General features: G+C 41.3%; 1 protein-coding gene across 2 annotated transcripts in view; it reads left to right on the forward strand.

The window, feature by feature from the left end:
* Window positions 1-22,755, forward strand: part of PITPNB (phosphatidylinositol transfer protein beta) — a 74,478-nt gene that overhangs the window by 23,871 nt on the left and 27,852 nt on the right. For both annotated transcript variants that reach the window (XM_064272510.1, XM_064272509.1), the window contains exon 7: window positions 901-984. In XM_064272510.1, coding sequence (XP_064128580.1) covers window positions 901-984 — 84 coding nt within the window. The remainder of the gene's footprint in view (window positions 1-900; window positions 985-22,755) is intronic.

The following is a 22,755-nucleotide window of genomic DNA, read 5'->3' on the forward strand; positions in this document are numbered from 1 at the left end:
GCCCAGTGATTTGTGATTTAACAAGCCCACCAGGTATTTTGGTGCTCGCTTCAGTTTGAGAACTACTCTTCCAACCTTTTGATATGCTGTTATAGGAGAGCCAGTTCATGATAATTATAGTAGGGTGTATTCTTCCTGTAGTTGTGCGGCAATCATCTTTGTATGCAGATTTCTTGGTGCTTTCACATTATTGATGTCAGTTAATTTCTGAAGTATCATTTGTTGTACTTGAGTTTTTCTTCCCAGTGATTGTTTGACATTTGGTATTGCTTTTCGTAGTAACTCTCTAAAATTGAGGGTCTAAATGAGGTGATTTGGTATGCTTCAGCTTTCTAGTGGGCGTAGCTTTGTCAGTTTTTAAACAATTCTTAATTGGCTCGTAGGTAGAGCTTCAGAAATAAATGATTGACCAACATGAGGTATAGAGAAGGATTGACATACTGAAGTTGAGTGGCTTTAGAGTAATCAAATTCAGGAGAGATTTTAGACCTTATAGTATACAGCTTCTTGAAACCTGATTATAATGGCACTTTATGTTTGTACAGGGCTTACAGGTTACAAGAATTTTATTATGTATCACTTTAGTTGCAGTAGGATAGGTACGTTTGGTATATAAATCATCTCTAAGGACAACCAGAAGATAATGACAGATTTCTGTTCATTTGGCAGCCTCCTCATCCTCCCTCCCCCCATTATTTGAGGTTGTAAGGGGTAACAAAAGATTTCTAGATCCCTCAAGTTTTCAGCCAGTTATCTAATTTGATGAAATAGTAATTTGGATTTTTTATTCCCCATAAGGTACCCCAGGAGATACAAAATAAAGATCATATATGTAAGTGAAATAGTTTTGCTTAACAAGAATAAATCGCAGTTTGTTTTGTTTTACCTTGTCACTTATAGGTACATGGTTTAGATCCTAACACGTGGAAAACTGTTGAAATTGTCCACATAGACATTGCAGATCGAAGTCAAGTTGAACCAGCAGTAAGTAATGCTTGATGACATTTTAATCTCTTGCTTCGTAACATCTAGAAGTTACTTTCTCTCTCTCCCGTGTGGTCTGCGTTTTTACACTGGAAACGTAATGCCTGGCGCTTAGGTCTGGGTCTGTGCGGCAGAGTAGGAGAGACGCTGATTGGTTCTTGTGTCTATTTCAGCTTCGTACAAATTGTCTCTTCTTCAGAATCCCGGTACACGGGGGTATATAGGTGTTTATTTTCATTGAAAAAAATGTTTCACAAAAATTTTTCTTTGAGCTTTTTTAAGTAATGTGATCCCTTGTACTTTTAAAGGGTGATTAAGAAAGCAAAAATATAATTTGCATGCAAATTTACAGCAGCTCAGCTAGGGCTGAAATTGTCATTTGTGGAAAATGGTTGATGGTAGACTATCTCGGCTGAAAAGCCGTGGAGCTTTTGATTTTGCTTCTTACTAGATGCAAATATTTGTACTCCAGGCATTTGACTTAAAGGTTTTTCCCCCACAAAAGTAGAGAGTGTTACTACTTTTTTTTTCCCCCATCTTATTGTGTAGCTGTTCATAAATAATATTCAGTTCTTTATAATATGCTCTGTGCTGCCTTGGCTTATAGGGCATAACTGTAGACTTGTACATGTTAAGACAACCATTGATCTTGTTATTGCTAGTGTAGAGAGCTAAAGCTTTGGAATTGGAGTGGCAGAGCACGTTCACTCAGCATTCCCTTCCATTTCTATTTTTGGTGTTTATTTATCCCTTCAACTTGAGCAATGTTGTAAGCTCAACAGAAATAACTCTCAAGCACTAAGTGTCTGGTTTTGCTTTTGAAATTTAAAGGTAAATCTTCTAAAATAAAGATCTCTGACCTTTTCCCAGAAATCATTAGGGGTGGCACTGCCAACAGTGACCACTCTGCCAGAGCCTCTTTCCCGCTTAGAAGTGGGAGTACTATGGTGGCAGCTGGCTCAGCTATCTCCCTGGGAAGCTAGGGACTCCGTCTTTGTGCTCTTTCTTACTGATAACGGACCCTTGTTCTAGATAATCTTAAATTTTAGTTGTGCTGTGATTTCAGGTTACTCCAATTTTAGGGATAGTTCCACCTTTGAAGTTATATAGGAAGTTTTTTATTCTAAAAAATGAATGTATGCTTTGTTTAAAAAAAAAACAATATTCCAATGATATGTCTTTTTTACCATTTTATTTTTCTTGGTATCTTTTCTAGTCATGATTTGCAGTATGTGAAAGAATGATGTTAGGAAGAAAAATAATTGAGAGTGAGTAATGAGTTACTCAGCTAATGTCTAGGTCAGACAGATAGCTTACCTGCCAGAAGCAGCAGGTCACAAGACAGTAGCCAAGTAGGAGTACAGGACACTGGACCAGGTGCCCTGCCAGAAGGCATTCAGATTATGTTGTCAGTGGGTGAAAACGCTGTGCTGGCCAACCAGAATGGTTCCACTGACCCAGTTCTTTTGGCTCATAGGTTTGCAAGCCATGTTGCTCACCAGCAGAGGACAAGATGCCTTTGGTTTTCCTGGAGGCATAAAAGTAATTCTTTATTCCTGCTCTCAGGCTAAAACGGGCATTCAGTAGATGTTTGCAAGCATGAATGCCCATGGAAAGAACAGTGTGAGGCAGATCGTGGGAGAGCTTCAGAGGCCCTGGCTCCTGGGCGGGCTACCCTAGCAGGCCTTCAAGAGAACAGACACTGCTGGCCCCAAGGATGCACGATGACAGCACTTTAGATAGGTGCTCCAGGTGGAAGGTGTGGCATGTGCAAGGGCTGAGTAGGTGATTCTCTGCGTGGTGTGACATTTGGGGTTAGTGGGTAGTGAGAGAATGGATCAGCCCAAACGAGGAAGGTCTGCAGTGTAAGACTGTGGAGCTGTGACTAAGAACATACATTCTGAAACTAGACTTGCCTCAGATTGGAATTCTGGCTCTGCCACCTGCTGGCTATGTAGCCTTAGACAAGTTACTTAACTTCTCTGTGCCTGTTTCCCCTTGTACAGTGAGGCTAATCATCTCACAGGATTAAATGAGTTAATTCATGGAAGTGCTTAGAGTAGTGCCTAGCTCAGTAGATGTTAGCCATTATTATTATTATTATTAACTCCAGTTAGCACAGGAGCTCTGACAATCTGCAGTCACACCAAGCTTTGTTTGCAGAGTGAATAAATGTTTACATATACATGTGTGGTTTTGTTTTTCAATGTTTGTACCCCCTGTTTTCCAAGTTACGTATTAGAGATTATTAAAATATAAATTTATCATAAAGGCTACTGAATTTATTGTGGCTTTTTGTCTATATGGTTTCTCGGCTGTGAATACTAAAAGTGTAACTGATACAGAGATTCTCAGATCTTTGACATTAAAAAAGGAACTCCAGTGAGTACATTTTTCTGCCATAAAAGGGGGGAGGGGCGGGAGTAGGGCTCTGGCTGGTGGGAGGGGAGGGTGCCCTTGTGGATTTTTAAGCCTGCCAGTGATAGAAACAGAGCGTCCAGCTGCCTGGATGCGTAAAGGCTGGGGGGCGGGGGAGGGGGTGCGTGGGAGGAGAGCCTGAGAGCAGGGTGTCCTGGGGAACCAAGTCCCCATAACAGGGAGGCAGTGAGAGGGAGACCTCATGGGGCAGGGACTCTGGGACTGCCCTTCCTCAGGTCTTCATGTGTCCAGTCTCCTGGCACAGACTGTCACCCTGACGCTCTTTCCCTTTAAATTCCACCCCACCGATTTGGCCTTGAGGACTTAATGTTTGCCTTAGGATTAGCTTCTGTTATAAACAGCTGGATACCAGGCCATTCCTTTTTTTTTTTTTCCCCCATATATATAATTTTATTGTGCTTTAACTGAAGGTTTACAAATCAAGTCAGTCTCTCGTATGAAACCTTATATACACCTTGCTGTATGTTCCTAGTTGCTCTCCTCCTAATGAGATAGAACCCTCCTTTCCACCCTGTATTTTCATGTCTATTCACCCAGCTTCTGTCACCTTGGCTTCACATCTCAACTCCAGACAGAAGCTGCGCACATAGTCTCTCTCATGTGTCTACTTGATCCAAGAAGCTCACTCATCACCAGTACCATTTTCTTCCTTATAGTCCAGCCCAATCCCTGTCTGAAGAGTTGGCTTTGGGAATGATTCCTGTCTTGGACTAACAGAAGGTCTGGGGACCATGACCTCCGGGGTCCTTCAAGTCTCAGTCAGACTGTTAAGTCTGGTCTTTTTACAAGAACTTGAGGTCTGCATCCCACTGCTGTCCTGCTCCGTCAGGGATTCTCTGTTGTGCTCCCTGTCACGGCAGTCATCTGTTGTAGCCGGGCACCATCTAGTCCTTCTGGTCTCAGGCTGATGTAGTCTCTGATTTATGTGGCCCGTTCTGACTCTTGAGCTCATACTTACCTTGTGTCTTTGGCGTTCTTCATTCTCCTTTGCTCCATGTGGGTTGAGACCAATTGTTGCATCTTAGATGGCCACTTGCTAAAGACTCCAGACACCACTCTCCAAAATGGAATGCAGAATGTTTTCTTAATAGATTTTATTATGTCAGTTGACCTAGATGTCCCCTGAAACCGTGGTCTCCGAACAGCTGCCCCTGCTGCGCAGGCCTTCGAAGTGTTCAGTTTATTCAGGAAACTTCTTTGCCTTTGGTTTAGTCCAGTTGTGCTGACCTCTCCTTTATTGCGTGTTGTCCTTCCCTTCACCTAAATTTCTAATTAGTGAATCTCCCCCTCCTTCCCCCTCACCAGGCCATTCTTACTTTTTTACCAAGACCAATTTAGCTTCTGTTGAGTTAGTTTGTTCATTTGATTCTGTTCTGTGTAATCTTATTTGAAAATTTTAGTCCACAGTGTTGGGATAAAGAAGAAAACTTTAAGAGCACATTTGCAGTTATAAAAGTGGCAGTGTTGTCAAGTGGTCTGCAGGTATTGAGTGTTTGCTCGGTCTGTATGGCCAGTTTAGCATTGTGGTAGCTATCGAAGATTGGTATAGTATCCCTCAAGAGGCTGACAATCAAGGTGAGATAACGCCAGTAGAGTGAAATTGTTAACAAATGACAGAGTTGTGTATAGTCCAAAGTGCTGCAGGAGTTCAGAGAACAAATGATCTGTGGGGACACTAGAGAAGTCTGTATGGAAGAGCTGTCACAGGAAGGATGGTGGGGAGGATATTGATGGGTGGAGCAGTCCACCCCATCCTCATTACACCTTTTTTTCGTACCCTTAGTGTTCTGACACACCATACATTTGTTCATACATTTTTTTGTCTCCTTCCTGAATAGAAATTGAACCTCAGAGGGAAGAATCTCTGTACTGTTAACCACTGTCTCGCCAGCTCCTAGAGCAGTGCCTGGCATATATTAGATACTCAGTGAATGCGTGTTAAATTAACGAATAAATTGTAGGCAGGCCGAATAGAAGTGAAGGTACAGATGCATTCTCTAGCAGTGAGGGAAAGGTTGGAGCAGTTTATAGAGATGAAAGTGCCTAGGTGTCATTGCTTTCCAAGTGTGTTTTGCACACCCTAAGGGTTTCTTGGAGCCTCCTGGAGGTTGTCAGGATGGAATAACTAGAGCACAAGCTGACCTGCTCCCTGCTGCCCTCTTTCATCACATTGTCTTTATCCTAAGAGTTGCTTTGAACACACAGTTCTACAGCTATAGAAAGTTTGGTTTCAGGGTTAACTTCCCTGTTTTTCAAGTGAGGAAACTGAAGCCCAGATAAACTAGCGTTTTCTCACGATCACTTAGCTAATTGCCAGAACTGGAAATTTCCTCAATCCAAGGTTCTTTCCACTGACTCTTGATTTCTTCCAAGCTAAGCCCCTATGTTATCACCCTTCCAGCTGCCACTTGAGCATTATCTTCCTCAAAAGAAGACAGAGTACCACTGGCCAGGACCTGTTCTTTCCTGTCCCAGGAGCTCCTTCCTCTCTGTCCACATCCTGCCTGCCCATTAGGGTCTAGGTCAGATTTCCACTCCTCCAGGGAGGTTTAACCCAAGCTGGAATCCATTTCTCCCTCTGCTAAATTTCAGGAGTTCTTTTTCATCTCATTGATGTGCCTTGGTCTCTAGGTTCCGGAACCTTTTCCCCTTTCACAGAGTGAGTACTTCATAAATACTTGTTGAACGAGCCTGATTAGCTTGAGGACAGTGATGAAACTAACCTACTGTGAATTAAGAGTTTGTATTGGAAAAATGGTTTGATACCCATTTGATAACACCTAGGATGGCAAGTGTTGAGGAAATGAGCACACACATACATTCCCCTTGGGAGTATAAATTGGTACAACCAGTCTAGCAGGATTACAGATGTATATGCCCTTTGACTCAGCAGAACTCCACTTTTGGGAATTGATTCTACAGACATTCTCAGTGTGTGAAATAACAAGTGTACAAGTCTAAGACTGGAAACAGTCTGAAGCTTAAATGTTTCTCCATCAATCAGGAACTGGTTAAAAACATTGTGGTGCACCCATATGATGGCATATACAGGTGGTCCCTGTCTTACGATGTATTTGAGTTATGATGAACTAAACGTACGACTGTCTTTTTTTTTTAATACATTTTATTGTTAATAATACTACAATAAATACAATATTAAAATATATATGTACATTTGTATGTAATGTTTCCAACCCCCAAATACAAAGATCAGATTTAGAAAGATGCTGATAATAAAAGATACTGATAATAAAAGATACTGATAATAAAAGGCAGTAATAATGAAAACTAAAAAAAAAAAAAAAAAAAATGAAGTATTCAATTTAAGTCAGAGTTGACTTAAGGCAGAGTGGTCGAAACAGAGCCCCATCGTAAGTTGGAGACTACCTGTAATGCAGTTGTTCAAAGGAAGTAAGCTCTGTTTGTACCGATAGGGACTCTTTTCCAAGATAGCACGGAGGGAGGAACGGAAAGAAGAGTACGTATAAGGTGTTTCCGTGTGTGCCTTTTAAAAGGGGGAGAAAACTTCATTTATAGGCGTGTTTTTGCTTATTTACGCGGAGACTTCTGGAAGAATGCATAAGACATTACTGTTGTTAATCAGGCACTGGGTGGGTTGTTGTTATTGTTATGTGCTGTCGAATCCATTCCCACTCATAGCAACCCTATAGGACAGAGTAGAACTGCCTCATTTGGTTTCCAGGGAGCAGCTGGTGGATTTGAACTGCTAACCTTTTGGGTAGCAGCCTACCTCTTAACCACTGTGCCACCAGGGCTCCACATAAGACACTAAAACCAAAAAACCAAACCCACTGCCATCCAGTCAATTCCGATTCATAGCGACCCTATGGGACGGAGTAGAACTGCCCTGTAGAGTTCCCAAGGAGCACCTGGCGGATTCGAACTGCCGACCTTTTGGTCAGCAGCCACAGGACTTAACCACTACGCCACCAGGGTTTCCTGCAAGACACTAGTAGTAGTGATTTCCTCAGGAGAGGGAAAACTAGGTGGCTGGGGAACAGGGGTGGAGGAAAGACAGTGTACCCGCCTGTAGCTTTTGAAAATTTATACTATTTATTACATAGTTAAAGAAAGGTCGTTGAAGATGTTATCCTAGTTTGCTGCCTCTTCTACCCCGATCCCAGAGTGACAGATGATGGGCCTGTTAGCACTCCATTCCAGCTCATGGGACTTTCCACGTCCCATCCAGTCTCAAGTCATCAGCATTATCAGTCAGTTCTTCACGAGTGGAGAGCTGGCAGTGATGTGTGCAAAGGATAGAGGTGGGGAGGAGATCCTCTTATTAACTGTGTTAGTTTTCTTAGCTGTATAACAAATCATCAGTAGTTTCGATTGTCATGTAATGTAACCCATTCAAGGGATGGCACCTCATTACCTGGTTAGAAGCAAGTCACAAGTTCGGCCTGCACTCAGGGTGGAGGGATTGCACAAGAGTATGATGAGTATGACTCATGGGAGTCACCTTAGGGTATCTCTGCCATCCAGCAGTCAATTTTTAGTACCCAGAATCTGCTCTTCAAGAACTGAAATGACACTGGAGTTGGGAACTTAGTAACAATGAATGAGCTGAGAAGGTGGATTTTCATTTGGGAGACCTAAAGGTGTGATGGCACCTTTACTTCTAGAGGTATTAGTCTCAGTCTTCATTCAGTGATTTTCATTCTGTTTTTAATGAACTGTACTTCTAGTACGATTGTGACAGTGGCACTGGACCGGGCAGTGTTTTGTTCCATCGTACATAAGGTAGCTCTGAGTGGGAGCTGACTTGACAGCACCTAACAACAAAACAGTACTTCTGGTATTCCTTGAATAAGTTAATTTGTTCTTAACTACTTAAGTTGCTGAGTTTCTTTCTGAATATCATTTGCTTTAAAATAAACGGTTAAATTAGTAATTTTGAGTGGACAAATAGCCAAGGCCTCTCAGAATTAGGACAAATGTGAAGTAGTCGGGAGTTCAAGAAGTCAGTTTGGAAGTGAGTCTTGAATTGTTTAACGCCACCTGGTGGAGGTTTTCTGTCCCTGCTGGTGGACTTAACACAAACACAGTCCCAAACGTTTTAATTCAGAGTGACTGTTGATTATTCTTAGGGCTTCTCTGCTGGATTGCTGGTGTCAGACGGATATGCCAGTCTTGTTGTAGACCTGCTGCTTTACGGTTGTGCGTATGAACCGCACTTCACCACGATAAAAGGGATGTGATTTGACCCACAGCGTAACTCAATACTCGGGTGAATGCTTGACATTTCTACGTATAAGAAGGGTGACATTGTCAGAATGACTCTAGGATCAAGGATTTGTGGTAAAAACCTGTCAGATGTGACCCGGGGTCACAGAATAGTTTGCTACAGAAATCATACGTCTAAATAAATGAGTTATGGGGTTTTTTGTTGATGACTTATTGGAAGATTGTATACAACTGTTGCTATAGACACAGTCCTCTGTAATTTTCTAGATGATGTATCATTGCCTAATGAAACAAGCCGAAGAGTCTGGAATTCTGCAAAAATGCCCTTACCCAACTTCTTTTGGCCCATTAGAATGTGTCCACCATACCAAACAGGTTTCCTATTTCAGGAAAAAGAGGTTTTGTACCAAAGTATTATTAGGGTATCATTTCCTTCAAGAAGGAAGAGCCCTTCTGCTTGGCCTTCCAGCAGTCACTGAGCACACTGTGTTCTAGCAGAACACACCATGCTGTTGCTCTAACCTCTCATCTCCCCTATCCCTTCCATACTCCTGCTCCTGCCTTTGATAGTTACCTTTCCTGAAAAGCCTTCCTCAGTCCTTTTGGGGCTGGGACTGTATGGTATTCATCAACTGTGTGTTTCCAGGACCTAATAAGACATAGACTGTGACATTGAGTGAGCTTCTCAGAGAAGGTCTGGTAGATGCAAGAAAATTACAGACATTTCTTTATAGTGTTAAAGGGGGAGGGCAGTTTGGAGGAGTTGAAGTTTTTATCGTTCAGTTATTAAATGAACAGAATGCTGTGTAAATTCCTTCTTTACTAACCCTAGACGATGGAGTATATATACTGTGTCTTCAATTCTAAAAATTCTGAGTGTAGTTGTACCTTTCGGTCAGATTGAAATGTACTTGAGTTGGATCAAATTGTAACATGAGTCAAGGTATCCATCATAAAACACCAGAATGTAAGTTTAAAAGTTGTTTGTTTTTTTTTGTTGTTGTTAATTTCTAAAGTTGTCATTGATACCTAACCACAATAAGAAGTTGGGAATTCTTTAAATGTCCTGATGAAATGCACATGTATCTCCAACTCATTTAAAAAACATACACAAATGAGTCAGTTGACATCTGCTTCTGCTTTTTTTTTTTTTTTTTTAAGGTATAAATTTGAATTTGGCCCCTTTTAATCATCTCCAGCACTTTGTCTAAGTAGCTTTCCATGATTTGTATACAAAAGTCACTTCCCAGGAGAGGAAGACTCTTTTAAAGTGTAAGCCGAAGTGTACACACACTTAACATCAGAGGAACCTTCGTTTTTGGAAGTAATTTGAAAGAAAATGAGCACCATTTTTTAAAAAAGAAAAAAATTGGAACCACATTTTTAGGTATTTATGTGTAGCAAGAAAGGATTTTTTCAGCCTTCCTCAATTGTACATGCTTCCTCCACAGTACATGCCGTGTGACTTTATTTTAGAATTGCAAAGGGTTTTTGTTTTGTTTTTTTAAGTACAGATGATGTTTAATTAAAATTTTTAAGGTTGACACATCTAAAAATGATACAGCTCAACATCTGCCTGTTTTTTAGACGTCAGTACTAAGCAAATATTAATGCTATAAAAAACTGAGAGGTGTAGTTTTAAAATATAAATGTATTCCATATTAAGATGCAGCAAGTTTAAAGAGGGACTGAATTTTTTTCTCGTTGTGTTCTGGCATATCAGAGCATAATGTTTTCATTTGTGGTGAAAAGTTTTTCCAAACAGGCCGTTTCATAACCAAGAGTTGCACGTTTTCATAGCTCAAGAGTGTATTCTTGAAGACACAGCTAGAAACTCCTGTGCCACATTGTTTCTGGGTCACAGTAAGGATGTGTAGAGTGTGCTGTGATTGAGAGGGTCCTTCATGGTGACACCATTGCAGAGCTTTGGGAGTTCTGTTTTGTGGGTTAGTCAGTAAACTTGTTGTGCTCATAAGATGAAGGTCAGATTTCATTCATACTTCTTTTTGTCTTTGTTAACCCCCCTGAGCCCTAATTGTTACACCCCTGCCCTTTGCCCTTACTTGCCCATGGGAATAATCACCATGTCATTTTTACCCCAAGTCTCCTTTTTTCCCGTCCCATTCCCCCTTTGGGTCATGGTAGGGGGGTTACCGTCTCACAGTGCTAGCTCAGAGTGTTAAAAGCCCCCTCTGCAGCCCTGATGGCTGCCCCATGTAGTCACACTTACAAGGGTTTTGGCCCTTGGCTTGTTGCTGTTGCTGGACTCTGGATCACTCTGTACCATCTCTTTCTGGCAGAAAAATTTCTTGTCAGAGGGAGCTCCTCCAGCAAAGCTGTGGATCCACTAGTCACAGTTCTCTCCCTAATACCCCAAAAGACACAAGTGAGAGAGTGGGGCCAGGTGATCAAACTCAGCCTCCCTTGCTGTGCCTGGAATCCCTGCTTGCCTGGGCCCTCTAGCCGTTCTGCTCAGTCCACCTCACTTAGGGATTTCTGTCTCTGCCATGAGGTCCCACTCCTATTGCTTGATCTCCTTTGGAGAACACCCCTGGCACAGCTCTTAGGCTGATCTGTACCTGTATGAATCCCAATTGTCAGCTGGAATCTGGCCCGTGGATTTCTTCAACCTCATGTTCTCTGAGCATTCCTTGGAAATTAAGAGGTTGTTGTTTAGCCCCTGATGGCCTCTAGGGAACTTTGTAGCTAAGGCCACCCTTGCCTCACAGGGCCCTTAGCTAGGACCCAGCCCTAAACACTTGAAAGCCTTTCCATTCAAGCTCAGTCCGCCCATTGGCACCTTATTAGAAATGCAAATTCTCTGTGTCCCTCCCCGCCCCTTTCAGAATCTCTGGGGTGGGGCTCAGGGATCAAGCTGTCTAGGTGATTCCTGGGCAGGCCCAGTTTCCAGAAGCTCAGCCCTAGTACACACACCACAAGTGGTGATGGCTGCAGAATGGGCACCCTGTTAGGATTTCAGAAGCAGAAGGAGTCTCATTTGGAGGTCATGATTCAACAACACTCAGTCTAACCTTTGTTTTCACTGTTGAGGAATTTGCAGCGCAGAGAAGTCCTGTAACTTTCTGGAGCCACATCACCAGTGGCAGGGCAGCCAGACTCAAACACAGCTCTGCTGAGCTGAGTTGTTTTTGCCTTTCTAGAACATCTCCTGTATGGTGTTCCTTCCTTTGTAGTATGTTGGTTAAGAGCATTCTTAATGTACTTAAAAAAAAAAAAGCAGCAGCCTGCTCTTCCAATCACCTTCTCCCGTCCCCTAAAACACCAGTTTTCATCAGTCGCCCTGGTCACTCTTTCCATAACTGCTAAACACTGGCATATTTTGAAATTTCCATATGTGCAATAGAATAAAAGGATTACAGACCCCAGTATGTGTTTTGGTGTACCTATAGGGAATACCACTCAAACATATTCTCATTTTTTCATTTAACAAATATTTATTGGGACATGCTCTTTGCTCCTTGTTGGTGTGGTAAATATTTTTCCAGATAAAAAAATATTTGTATCTACCTAAAGAGAGGGCAGCATTCTTAATCAGTGAACATGTTAAAAGTGTTTGTTAGTTTGTTCCAACTGTTGTTGGTGGACCTGTAGTGATGTTGATTGTCCTTCCAAAAAAGACCACAGGAAGTTTGACTACCAGGGGGCTTTTTTCTCACCGCCAATAGAGACTGATGGCCCCATGCTTCATAGATTAACCTGAGCTGGGAGGTTTGGAGTCTGCACTTTACTAAACAAAACAGCCCCCAGCCATTTTAACTGCCTATCAGAAGAAAATAATGGGATTGCAGAACTCATCTAAATGGCTTGAGCAGCTTTAGAAGTTCCAGGATACGGATTGTGATGTCAGGGAAAATGAGTTGGTTTTTAAGTGTGTGCTTTTTTGCTTGTTGCTTGTACCACTGTCCGTTTGTTCTTTGGTTCTGATCCATTCGTTTAGTGAGTATCCTTTTGGTAGGCAGAACAATGTCCCATTTTAGATGCCAGAAATACACTAAATCGGGACCTGGTTTTCTGCAGTTCCGGTCACCTTTGGAAATGGACATATATGATTTGCTTTTCCCTGCATTTAGCTGTTTTCACTTTGAACACATCATTCCATTATTTCAGTGTTTCAGTGAACAGTCTGACACTTTGTTTTAAACCATAAGTGTGTATTGTTTAAGAAAGTTATTGTTCTTTTTAAAAATGTTTCCCTAAATGTCAGCCTTGGAGAGCTGATGAAACCTGGTTTAATTTTTTTTGGGTTGAGTCCTCGAGGCCTGTAAGTTTTGGTCACACCTTAAGCAATGCCTGTTTCTTGTGCTCTTGGAAGGACTTGGGCATATCTTTTCTTTTGAGCGTTCCTTCTTTAGACAGTGCCCAGATGTTGTATATTTGAGTAGATAGTCTTGGTACCATATGCTTCACTGCACTGCCTTTAGAAAACGTTTTGTAATTTTAAAGAAATGTAAAAGTCATAAAATACACTTTGTAATATTTTTTCCTCTTCAAAATAAAAGATGATGAAATTTGACTGGAAAAGATTATATATTAGATCAAATTACATGAAATAGTTACTACTTGTTAGCTTTTGCCCTAGAAAAAATGACAGTTTCTTACGAGTCAACTTAAAAACCCACTGCTGTCAAGTCGATCCCAACTCATAGTGACCCTTTACCAAAAAACCTGTTGCGATCGAGTCAATTCTGACTCATAACAACACTATAGCACAGAGTAGAACTGCCCCATGGAGTTTCCAGGGAGCACCTGGTGGTTTCGAACTTAACCATTATGCCACCGGGGTTTCTCTGTATATCCTCCAAATCCCTAAATAGCCAGCACTGATTATTGTGCCAGCTTGTTCTCTCATCAGCTTTCAGGAAGCTCCTGCATTTAAGATATTTGTTCCAACTGTTGCCTCTTATTTCCTAAGAAGAGCTTTCTGCTTCTCAGAGCCATGGCCACCCAGTGCTGTAGCTCTGAAAAGAACTTTATTAGAATTTAGTGGCTGAGATTCAGCCATCTTAGGAGGGTCTATGGTTGCCAAATGCTTGAATGTCTCCCTTTGGCATGAACAGCCATTTATTCTCAGTACAGTACCTCTTGCTTTTGTTGTTAAGATAAACTGGGCATTCATTTCTACCTTAAAAGTACGTAACTTTTCACTGGTATAGTGAAAGAGCTCCAGAACCATATTATTAAAGTCTGTGTATAATAAAGAGGTGAGAATTGTGACCCAGCTCCTAACTTAAACGATGAATGCATGGAATAGTAGCCTCCTTGAAGTGAAGATGAAACAACTCAGATACAAGTTTGGAGCTATCAGTGATATTCCTTTGCTTAAGAAAGCCCCACTTGTCAAATGCTAGCCTCATCTCACCTTTGGCATGCTATGAAACAAACCATTTTCAAGGTTTTTTTTTTTTTTTTGGAGTAAGTTACAGGCAGTCCCCCGGTTATGAACGAGATCTGTTCCAAAGCCTGTCTTTAAATCACACTTGTAGCTAAGTTGGAACAGATACGTATGGTTCTTATTTAGCATCAGTTAGTCAAATGTTTGTTTTACTGTATAATATATATTTTACCTTTCCATGAGCCCTGATGGCATAGCGGTTAAGAGCTCAGCTGCTAACCAAAAGGTTGGCAGTTTGACTCCACCAGATGTTCCTTAGAAACCCTATGGGGCAGTTCTGCTTTGTCCTGTAGGGTCACTATGAATCGGATTTGATGTGATGGCAATGGGTACAGGTATACATATAAAATACCGATGGGTACGAGTATACATATAAAACTGCATGCATCTGTCAGTTTGTGATGGCTTGTGTGCTTATATGATGCTGGAAGCTTTGCCACCGGTATTTCAAATAGCAGCAGGGTCACCAATGGTAGACAGGTTTCAGCTGAGCTTCCAGACTAAGACTAGGAAGAAGGACCTGGTGGTATACTTCAACAAAAAAAAAAAAAGATTGGCCAGTGAGAACCTTAGCAATGGCAGTGGAACATTGTCTAGTATAGTGCTGGAAGATGAGCCTCTCAGGTTGGAAGGCACTCAAAATACGACTGAGGAAGAGATGCCTCTTCAAAGTAGAGTCAGCCTTAATGATGTGAATAGAGTCAAGCTTTCAGGGCCTTCATTTGCTGATATGACATGACTCAAAATGAGAAAAAAACATTGCAAACATCCTTTAGTAATTGGAACATGTATAAAGTATGACTCTAGGAAAATTGGAAGTCATCAGAAATGAAATGGACTGCATACAGATCGATATCCTAGGCGTTAGTGAGCTGAAATGGACTGGTATTGGCCATTTTGAATCAGAGAATCACATGGTCTACTGTACTGGGAATGACAAAGAGGAATGGCATCACATTCATCGTCAGAAAGAACATTTCAAGGTCTGTCCTGAAGTACAGTGCTGCCAGTGGTAGGATAACATCCATACACCTACAAGGAAGACCAGTTAATAGGACTGTTATTCAAATTTATGCACCAACCACTAAGGCCAAAGATGAGGAAATTGAAGATTTTTACCAACTTCTGCAGTCTGAAATTGATCAAGCATGTAATCAAGATGCATTGATAATTACTGGTGATTGGAAACAGAGACAATAGTTGGAAAATATGGCCTTGGCGATAGAAACAATGCGGAGATCGCATAATAGAATTCTGCAAGAGCAATGACTTCTTCATTGCAGAGACCTTTTTTCAACAACATAAATGGCGACCATACACTCTCAGCTCTGCTTTCTTGGTGGTAGGAGGCACTTCTCTCTGGTGCCTTTTCTCTTTTATATTTCAAAAGAGATTGACTCAAGATACAAACTAATCCTGTTGATTGAGTCCTGCCTCGTTAACGTCATAGAGGTTAGGATTTACAACACAGGATAATCACAAAATCACAGATCACAAAATGGTGGACAACTACTGGCAATCATGGCCTAAATAAGTTGACACACATTTTCGGGAGAACACAATTCAGTTCCTAACAGTATTACGATGAAATACACAAAGACCTGAAATTAGAAAACCAAAAGGGAAGAACGTACTTGGCGTTTCTCAAGCTTAAAGAACTGAAGAAAAAATTCAAGCCTCAAGTTCCAACATTGAAAGATTCTATAAGGAAAATATTGAACAACACAGGAAGCATCAAAAGAAGATGGAAGGAATACACAGTTACCATACCAAAAATAATTGGCCAGTGCTCAGCCATTTCAGGAAGTAGTAGCGTATAATCAAGAACCTATGGTATTGAAGGAAAAAGTCCAAGCTGCATTGAAGGGAATGATGAAAGACAGGCTCCAGGAATTGATGGAATGCCAATTGAGATGTTTCAGCAGACAGATGGGGCACTGGAGGTGCTCCCTGGTCAATGTCAAGAAATTGAGAAGACAGCTACCTGGCCAATTGACTGCCAAAGATCCATATTAGTGCCCATTCCAAAAAAAGGTGGTCCAACAGAATGTAGAAATTATCCAACAATATTATTAATATCACACACAAGTAAAATTTTGCTGAAGATTGTTCAAAAGTGCTTACAGCAATACATCGACAGGGACCTGCCAGAAGTTCAAGCAGGTTCAGGAGAGGATGTGGAGTGAGGGATATCATTGTGAATGTCAGATGGCTCCTGGCTGAAAGCAGAGAATACCAGAAAGATGTTTACCTGTGTTTTATTAACAATGCAAAAGCATTTGGCTGTGTGGATCATAATAAATTATGGATAACATTGCAAAGAATGGGAATTCTGGAGCACTTCATCATGCTCATGAGGAATCTGTGCATAGACCAAGAGGCAGTCGTTCCAACAGAATAAGGAGATATTGTGTGGTTTAAAGTCAGGAAAGGTGTGCATCAGGTTGTATCCTTTTACCATACTTATTCAACCTGTATGCTGAGCAAATAATCTGAGAAGCTGGGCTATATTAAGAAAAACGCAGCATCAGGATTGGAGGAAGACTCATTAACAACCTGCGGTGTGCAGATGAAACAGCCTTGCTTGCTGAAAGCAAGGAGGACTTGAAGCCCTTAATGATGAAGATCAAACACCACGGCCTTCGGTATGGATTATACTTCAACAGAAAGAAAGCAGAAATCCTCGCAACTGGACCAATAGGCCACATTATGATAAACAGAGTATATTGAAGTTGTCAGGAATTTCATTTTATTTAGATCCATAGTCAAGGCCCATGGAAGCAGCAGTCAAGATACCAAACAACATATTGCCTTGGGCAAATCTGCTGCGAAAGACCTGTGTAAAGTGTTAAAAAACAGAGATGTCACTTTGAGGACTAAGGTGCTCCTGACCCAGTGTGTGATGTTTTCAGTTGCCTCATATGCATGTGGAAGCTGGACAATGAATAAGGAAGACTGAAGAAGAATTGATGCCTTTGGATTGTATTTGCAAAGAATATTACATATACCGTGGACTGCCAGAAGAACGAACAAATCTGTGTTGGAAGTACAGCTAGAATGCTGCTTAAAATGAAGGATGGCGACACTTCATCTCACATACCTTGGACATGTTATCAGAAAGGAGCAGTCCCTGGAGAAGGACATCGTGCTTGGTAAAGTAGAGGGTCATCGAAAAAGAGGAAGACCCTCATCAAGATGGATTGACACAGTGGCTGCAGCAGTGGTCTCAGGCATGACAGGGATTATGAGGCTGGCACAGGACTGGGCAGCACCTCACTCTGTTGTACACAGGGTTACTATGAGTTGGAACCGACTGGATGGCACCTAACGATGTGCATATGAAACACTTCCAAACCCTGTAATGTTTTCCTGAGTGTCACAAAGTTGTGCGTGTGTTTGTTATTGGGAACCATTGTATTTATTTAACTCAAATTTTTAATGTAACAGGCTTTACAGCAATCCATTCTTAAGTACAAGTTATTTGTTTAAGTCAGACGTGTCTAACCCAGGGGACTGCCTGTATAGAAGTTTTTTGCCTGTCCCCAAAGAAGATATAAATAAATATAAACATAGTTCGTATTAAAAAAAAATGTGAAAGTGTTTCTCACTTTATTCTGCTGCCTTAGATGGTCAAGTACTTTCTGGTCACCCGTTTGCGCCACGCAGGGACTATAGAGTCTGATATACAGTTGGATGGCAGTGCCCTCTTGTGGAGAAATAACATACTGATTATCGTGCTCTCTCAGATCTCAGCAAGGATCTTTTTCTTTCTGTTAAAAATCAACATGTGTAAGTATATTTGGCACAAACTACATTCTTAACTATAGGACTCATTCTTAATGTTTGTTTCTAATTTCCACCATGTTTTATAAGAAAAAAAAAGTGGGGAGGGTGATGGAAGAGGTGAGGTATGAAATAGAATCACTGCAGTTTCTGAGTGGGGGAAAATTCCCTGGTAAACTGGTTGCGGTCAAGTCGATTCCTACTCATAGTGACCTTATCGGGCACAGTAGAACTGCCGTATAGTGTTTCCAAGGAACAGCTGGTGAATTCGTACTGCCAACTTTTTGGTTAGCAGCTGTGCTCTTAACCACTGCGCCACCAGGGCGCCATACTCGGGTAAGAGCCAGAAAATGTTTTTGAGCAGTTAATGGCAGATTTTCTTTTAAATTAGTATAAAAACCTTCAAATCAAGTTTTTTGGAGTGTTGTGTTTTTTTGTAATGGAGTCCCTGGGTGACTCAAACAGTAAAGCACACGACTATTAACTGAAACGTTAGCCGTTCAGATTCACCCAGAGGTGCCTTGGAAGAAAGGCCTGGTGATCTACTTTTTGAAAGGTCACAATCGTTGAAAACCCTGTGAAGCACAGTTGTCCTTTGACACACATGGAATCGCCATGAGTCAGCGACAGCTGGTGGTGATAGTTTATAAAAGCCCTTTTTCAGCAATGTAAAGTCTTTCTTATGGAAAGTTCTGTAGGCTGAGGGAGCAAAGATCACTTCAGGTATACGAGTCTTATAAAATTAGGTTTAAATCACACCTTTGGAATAAACAGTTGTGATTGGCTTTGGCGTCAGAGCAGAGTCTGTGTCCCTGCTGTTCTGTTTAGGAACAGCAGACCTGGACAAGGACTGTCACTGTCCCAACCCCAGTGGTGACGATAGTACCTTTACTCCAGGCTCGTGAGGCTCCGCTGGGGGAACACAGTGTGCCTGGTGCAGAGGTGCTTCAAAAATAGAAGCAAGAAGGATGCTGCTTATGTGGTTTTGCTCTTACTGTAAAAAAGGCTTAATGTTTTTTAGCAGTTATTTCCTATTTAATGTTTAAGTTGGTGCTCATGGGTTAAAGTGGATCCTGAGGCTTAAGAGCAGCTGTGTGTCTGAAGGCTGAATCTTGAACCAGTGTGTACCTCTTACTGGCGAGAGCACAGCCCATGAATTTCCAGTGTGACGATTTACCCCATTTTAGTATAAGGAGTTGGATGTGTGAGATGGTACAGGACGGGGCAGCGTTTCGCTCTGTTGTACAGCACCTAACAACAACAGTGTTCGTGGATCTACCATTGTTTAAGGAAATAAATGTGTCTTGATGATCTACACATACTATTTATGTTCCATTGTTGTTAGGTGCTACTGAGTCAATTCCCACTCAGAGCAACCCTGTGTACAACAGAACGAAACACTGCCAGGTACTGCACCATCCTCACAGTCGTTGTTATGCTTTAAGCCCATTGTTGCAGCCACTATGCCAATCCATTTCATCGAGGGTCTTCCTCTTTTTTGCTGACCATCTTCTTTACCAAGCATGATGTCCTTCTCCAGGGGTTGATCCCTCCTGATTACATGTCCAAAGTAGGTGAGATGTCGTCTCACCATCCTTCTAAGGAGCATTCTGGTTGTACTCCTTCCTAGACGGATTTGTTTGTTCTATTGGCAGTCCATGGTGTATTCAGTATTCTATGCCAGCGCCACAACTCAAAGGCGTCAGTTCTTCTTTGGTCTTCTTACGCATTGTCCAGCTTTCACTTGCATAGGAGGTGATTGAAAACACCATGGCTTGGCTCAGGCACACCGTACTTAGTGTTCAAGGTGACACCTATACTTTTCAGTACTTTAAAGAGGTCTTTTCCAGCAGATTTGCCCAATGCAATGCATCGTTTGATTTCTTGACTGCTGCTTCCATGGGTGTTGATTGTGGATCCAAGTAAAATGAAATCCTTGACAACTTCAGTCCTTTCCCTGTGTATCATGATGTTACTTATTGGTCTAGTTGTGAGGATTTTTGTTTTCTTTGTGTTGAGGTGCAAATCGTACTGAAGGCTGTGGTCTTTGATCTTCATCAGTAAGTGCTTCAAGTCCTCTTCACTTTTCAGCAGGCAGGGTTGTGTCATCTGTAAATTGCAAGTTGTTAATGAGTCTTCCTCCAATCCTCATGCTGTGTTTTTCTTCATATAGACCAGCTTCTTGGATTATTTGCTCAGCATACAGATTGAATAGGTATGGTGAAAGGATACAAACCTGATGCACACCTTTCCTGACTTTAAACCACGCAGTCTCTCCTTAAATGACTGCCTCTTAATCTATGTAAAGGTTCCTCATGATTACAATTCAGTGCTCTGGAATTCCCATTCTTCACAATGTTATCCATAATTTGTTACAATCCACATAGTCGAATGCCTTTGCATAGTCAATAAATCACAGGTAAAAATCTTTCTGGAATTATCTGCTTTCAGCCAGGATCCATGTGCTTTCAGCAATGATATCCCTGGTTCTGAGTCCTCTTCTGAATCCAGCTTGAATTTCTGGCAGCTCCATGTTGATATTCTGCTGCAGTTGGTTTTGGATGATCTTCAGCAAAATTTTACTTGCATATGATATTGATAATATTGTTCAATAATTTCCACATTCACCTTCTTGGGAATAGGCATAAATATGAATTTCTTCCAGTCGGTTGGCCAGGTAGCTGTCTTCAAAATTTCTTGGTATAGACGAGTGAGCACTTGCAGTGCTGCATCCATTTGTTGAAACATCTCAGTTAATGAAATCGACTTGTTAATATGTTAAAACCTAAGTCATTGGTCTTTGGAGTTTGAGTATCTTCGTTTAAATAGTTTGTTACAGTAATAAATATATTGCATATTTGTGCTTGAAACATACCCGCACCTGAGGGGAGTGCTAGCGAGTAGGGTAGCCCACCAGCCCTGGGCTATACAGGAGCCCCTTCCTACCCTCCAAGGGCTTGCTCCCTTTGGCCTTACCTGCCCATCTCCATCTGGAGCACAGCTGTTGGGTTTCCTGGCTGTGTTGTAGGATATGCTGTCTGTCATGTCAGGCATTGGGTCTTTTTCCATGGCTGAAGTCTTCTAATTTCTCTCTTTCTCTCTATTAATTTGTAACCTCCTAAAGGCTCTGGGGCCTGCACTCAAACTCATGACATCGTTGGTGATCTCTGGCTACAGTATGGCTAAAATGAGAAGTATGGTGCTTGCAGCCCCACCTCAATGCTGATGGCCTGAGAGCCCACGCTTAGCATGGAGCCCCCTTGCCCGCCTCTGCACACCCTGCCTGGCACCCTCACCTCCACTCTCCTCACCTGCAGATCTCTATGGAGGGTTGAGATTAGAAAGATTACAAAAAAGTGTCTTTTGTGTGGGTGTGCAGATCTGGCTGCATTTCTCAGTTCTCAATACAGTTGCTTAAATACTCAGCTTCTATGATTCGCTGGTGGGAAGCCAGTAAGGATTAATGAGAGGGGTGAATTATAGAATATTTTTTAATGCAGTTTTGTTCCTCTGAGGTACATTCAGTAACAGAAACTAGGCCAACAAGTTATTGACAATTAGTGGTCCTTTGAGAATCTGCTTTAATGAATAGATAAGAATGATTTGTAATTAGCATAATAATTATATGCAAATGAATGCTTCTGAATTGCTCTAAAACACTTCTGAACTGTTTAAACAGCCCTCCTGAGATCTTGTTACTCTATTAATTTGTGTAGCAAATCTTTTTTTCATAGATCATGCAAAGATAAACTTCAGCCCAGCCCCTGTCCAAATTATTAAGAATTCCAAGGTGGTATGGCCTGAATTAATGAGATTTACTTATACTATATTAATGGTACTCTGTGGGAACTTGAAAGGGTGAGGAATCATTGGGGAGATGTAATTTTTTATAGAAAAGAAAGCTGCTTGTTTGAAAATAACTGTTGAAGTCAGGTTCTTAAACAAGTTAATAAATGTTATTTCTCTTTACATCTCTGTTATTTGCTATTGCAAAATGTAATGTAACTTTTTTTTTTTTTTTTAAACGAGTTTCACCTTTGGAGGCTGGGTTGACTTTTATCATCAGCTCCAGACAGTTGTTCATTTGACATCCAGGTTAATGGTGATAAGATCCAGGAACTCCTTGTTTTTAAACTACCACAATACTGAAAAGTGCAGGGCAGTGCTAATAAATGGTGTTTGTTTCTTTTTTTTTTATAAGTAATTCAGCTTTTCCCCCTACCCAGGGCTTCAGTTTTAGGATGTGGTTGGAGAAATAAGCTTTGCTATACTGAGCAACGTACTACGCATTTTAAACTTAGTGGTTATCTTTGAGCTATTTGAGTACACACCTAATTAACCATTTTATGCTAAAGGAAAACATTTTACAGCATGTTGTAGGATCTGACTATCCCTCTCAAGTTTTTATTTTTACTCTGTATAGTTGTTTCTCTTTTTCCAGAATGATCTTTTTATAAGTAGGTGTCAAAGAGTTGCTAGTGTTTGTGGCTTGGGCATCTTTTCCTCGGTTCACACTTAGCCTCACCTGTGCTAACCCAGCCATAGTTTTTTAACCAGTTTCTGGTGGCAGGAGCCCAACTTGACTTTCCCACTAGCTGTCAGGAAACTCCTGCCAGCCTGTCCTCATCACCTCCTCACTTCCTTATTCATAATCATGAGTTAAATCCAGGCTCAAGGACATTTAGGTTAGGCTCAGCACAGCTTTTGTACTTACAATCTGGGGGGCAGCCACTGTGCTAAAAGATCTGTAAAACTAATATTCTTTGTTTTCAAAATGAATCTGGTTTCTATTGAGAATTTCTTGAGAGCTGTAGTGGATAACATACGTACACCCAAGAGGTCGCACAGCTTTTGTATTCCAGTGACAGAAAACAGTTATTTATAAGAATTTAATGAATGTATTCTGTGGCTCCAGTGTGGAGACTCAA

The sequence above is a fragment of the Loxodonta africana genome, chromosome 19, assembly GCF_030014295.1.
Source record: "Loxodonta africana isolate mLoxAfr1 chromosome 19, mLoxAfr1.hap2, whole genome shotgun sequence".
In the NCBI taxonomy this organism is placed as follows: Eukaryota; Metazoa; Chordata; class Mammalia; order Proboscidea; family Elephantidae; genus Loxodonta; species Loxodonta africana.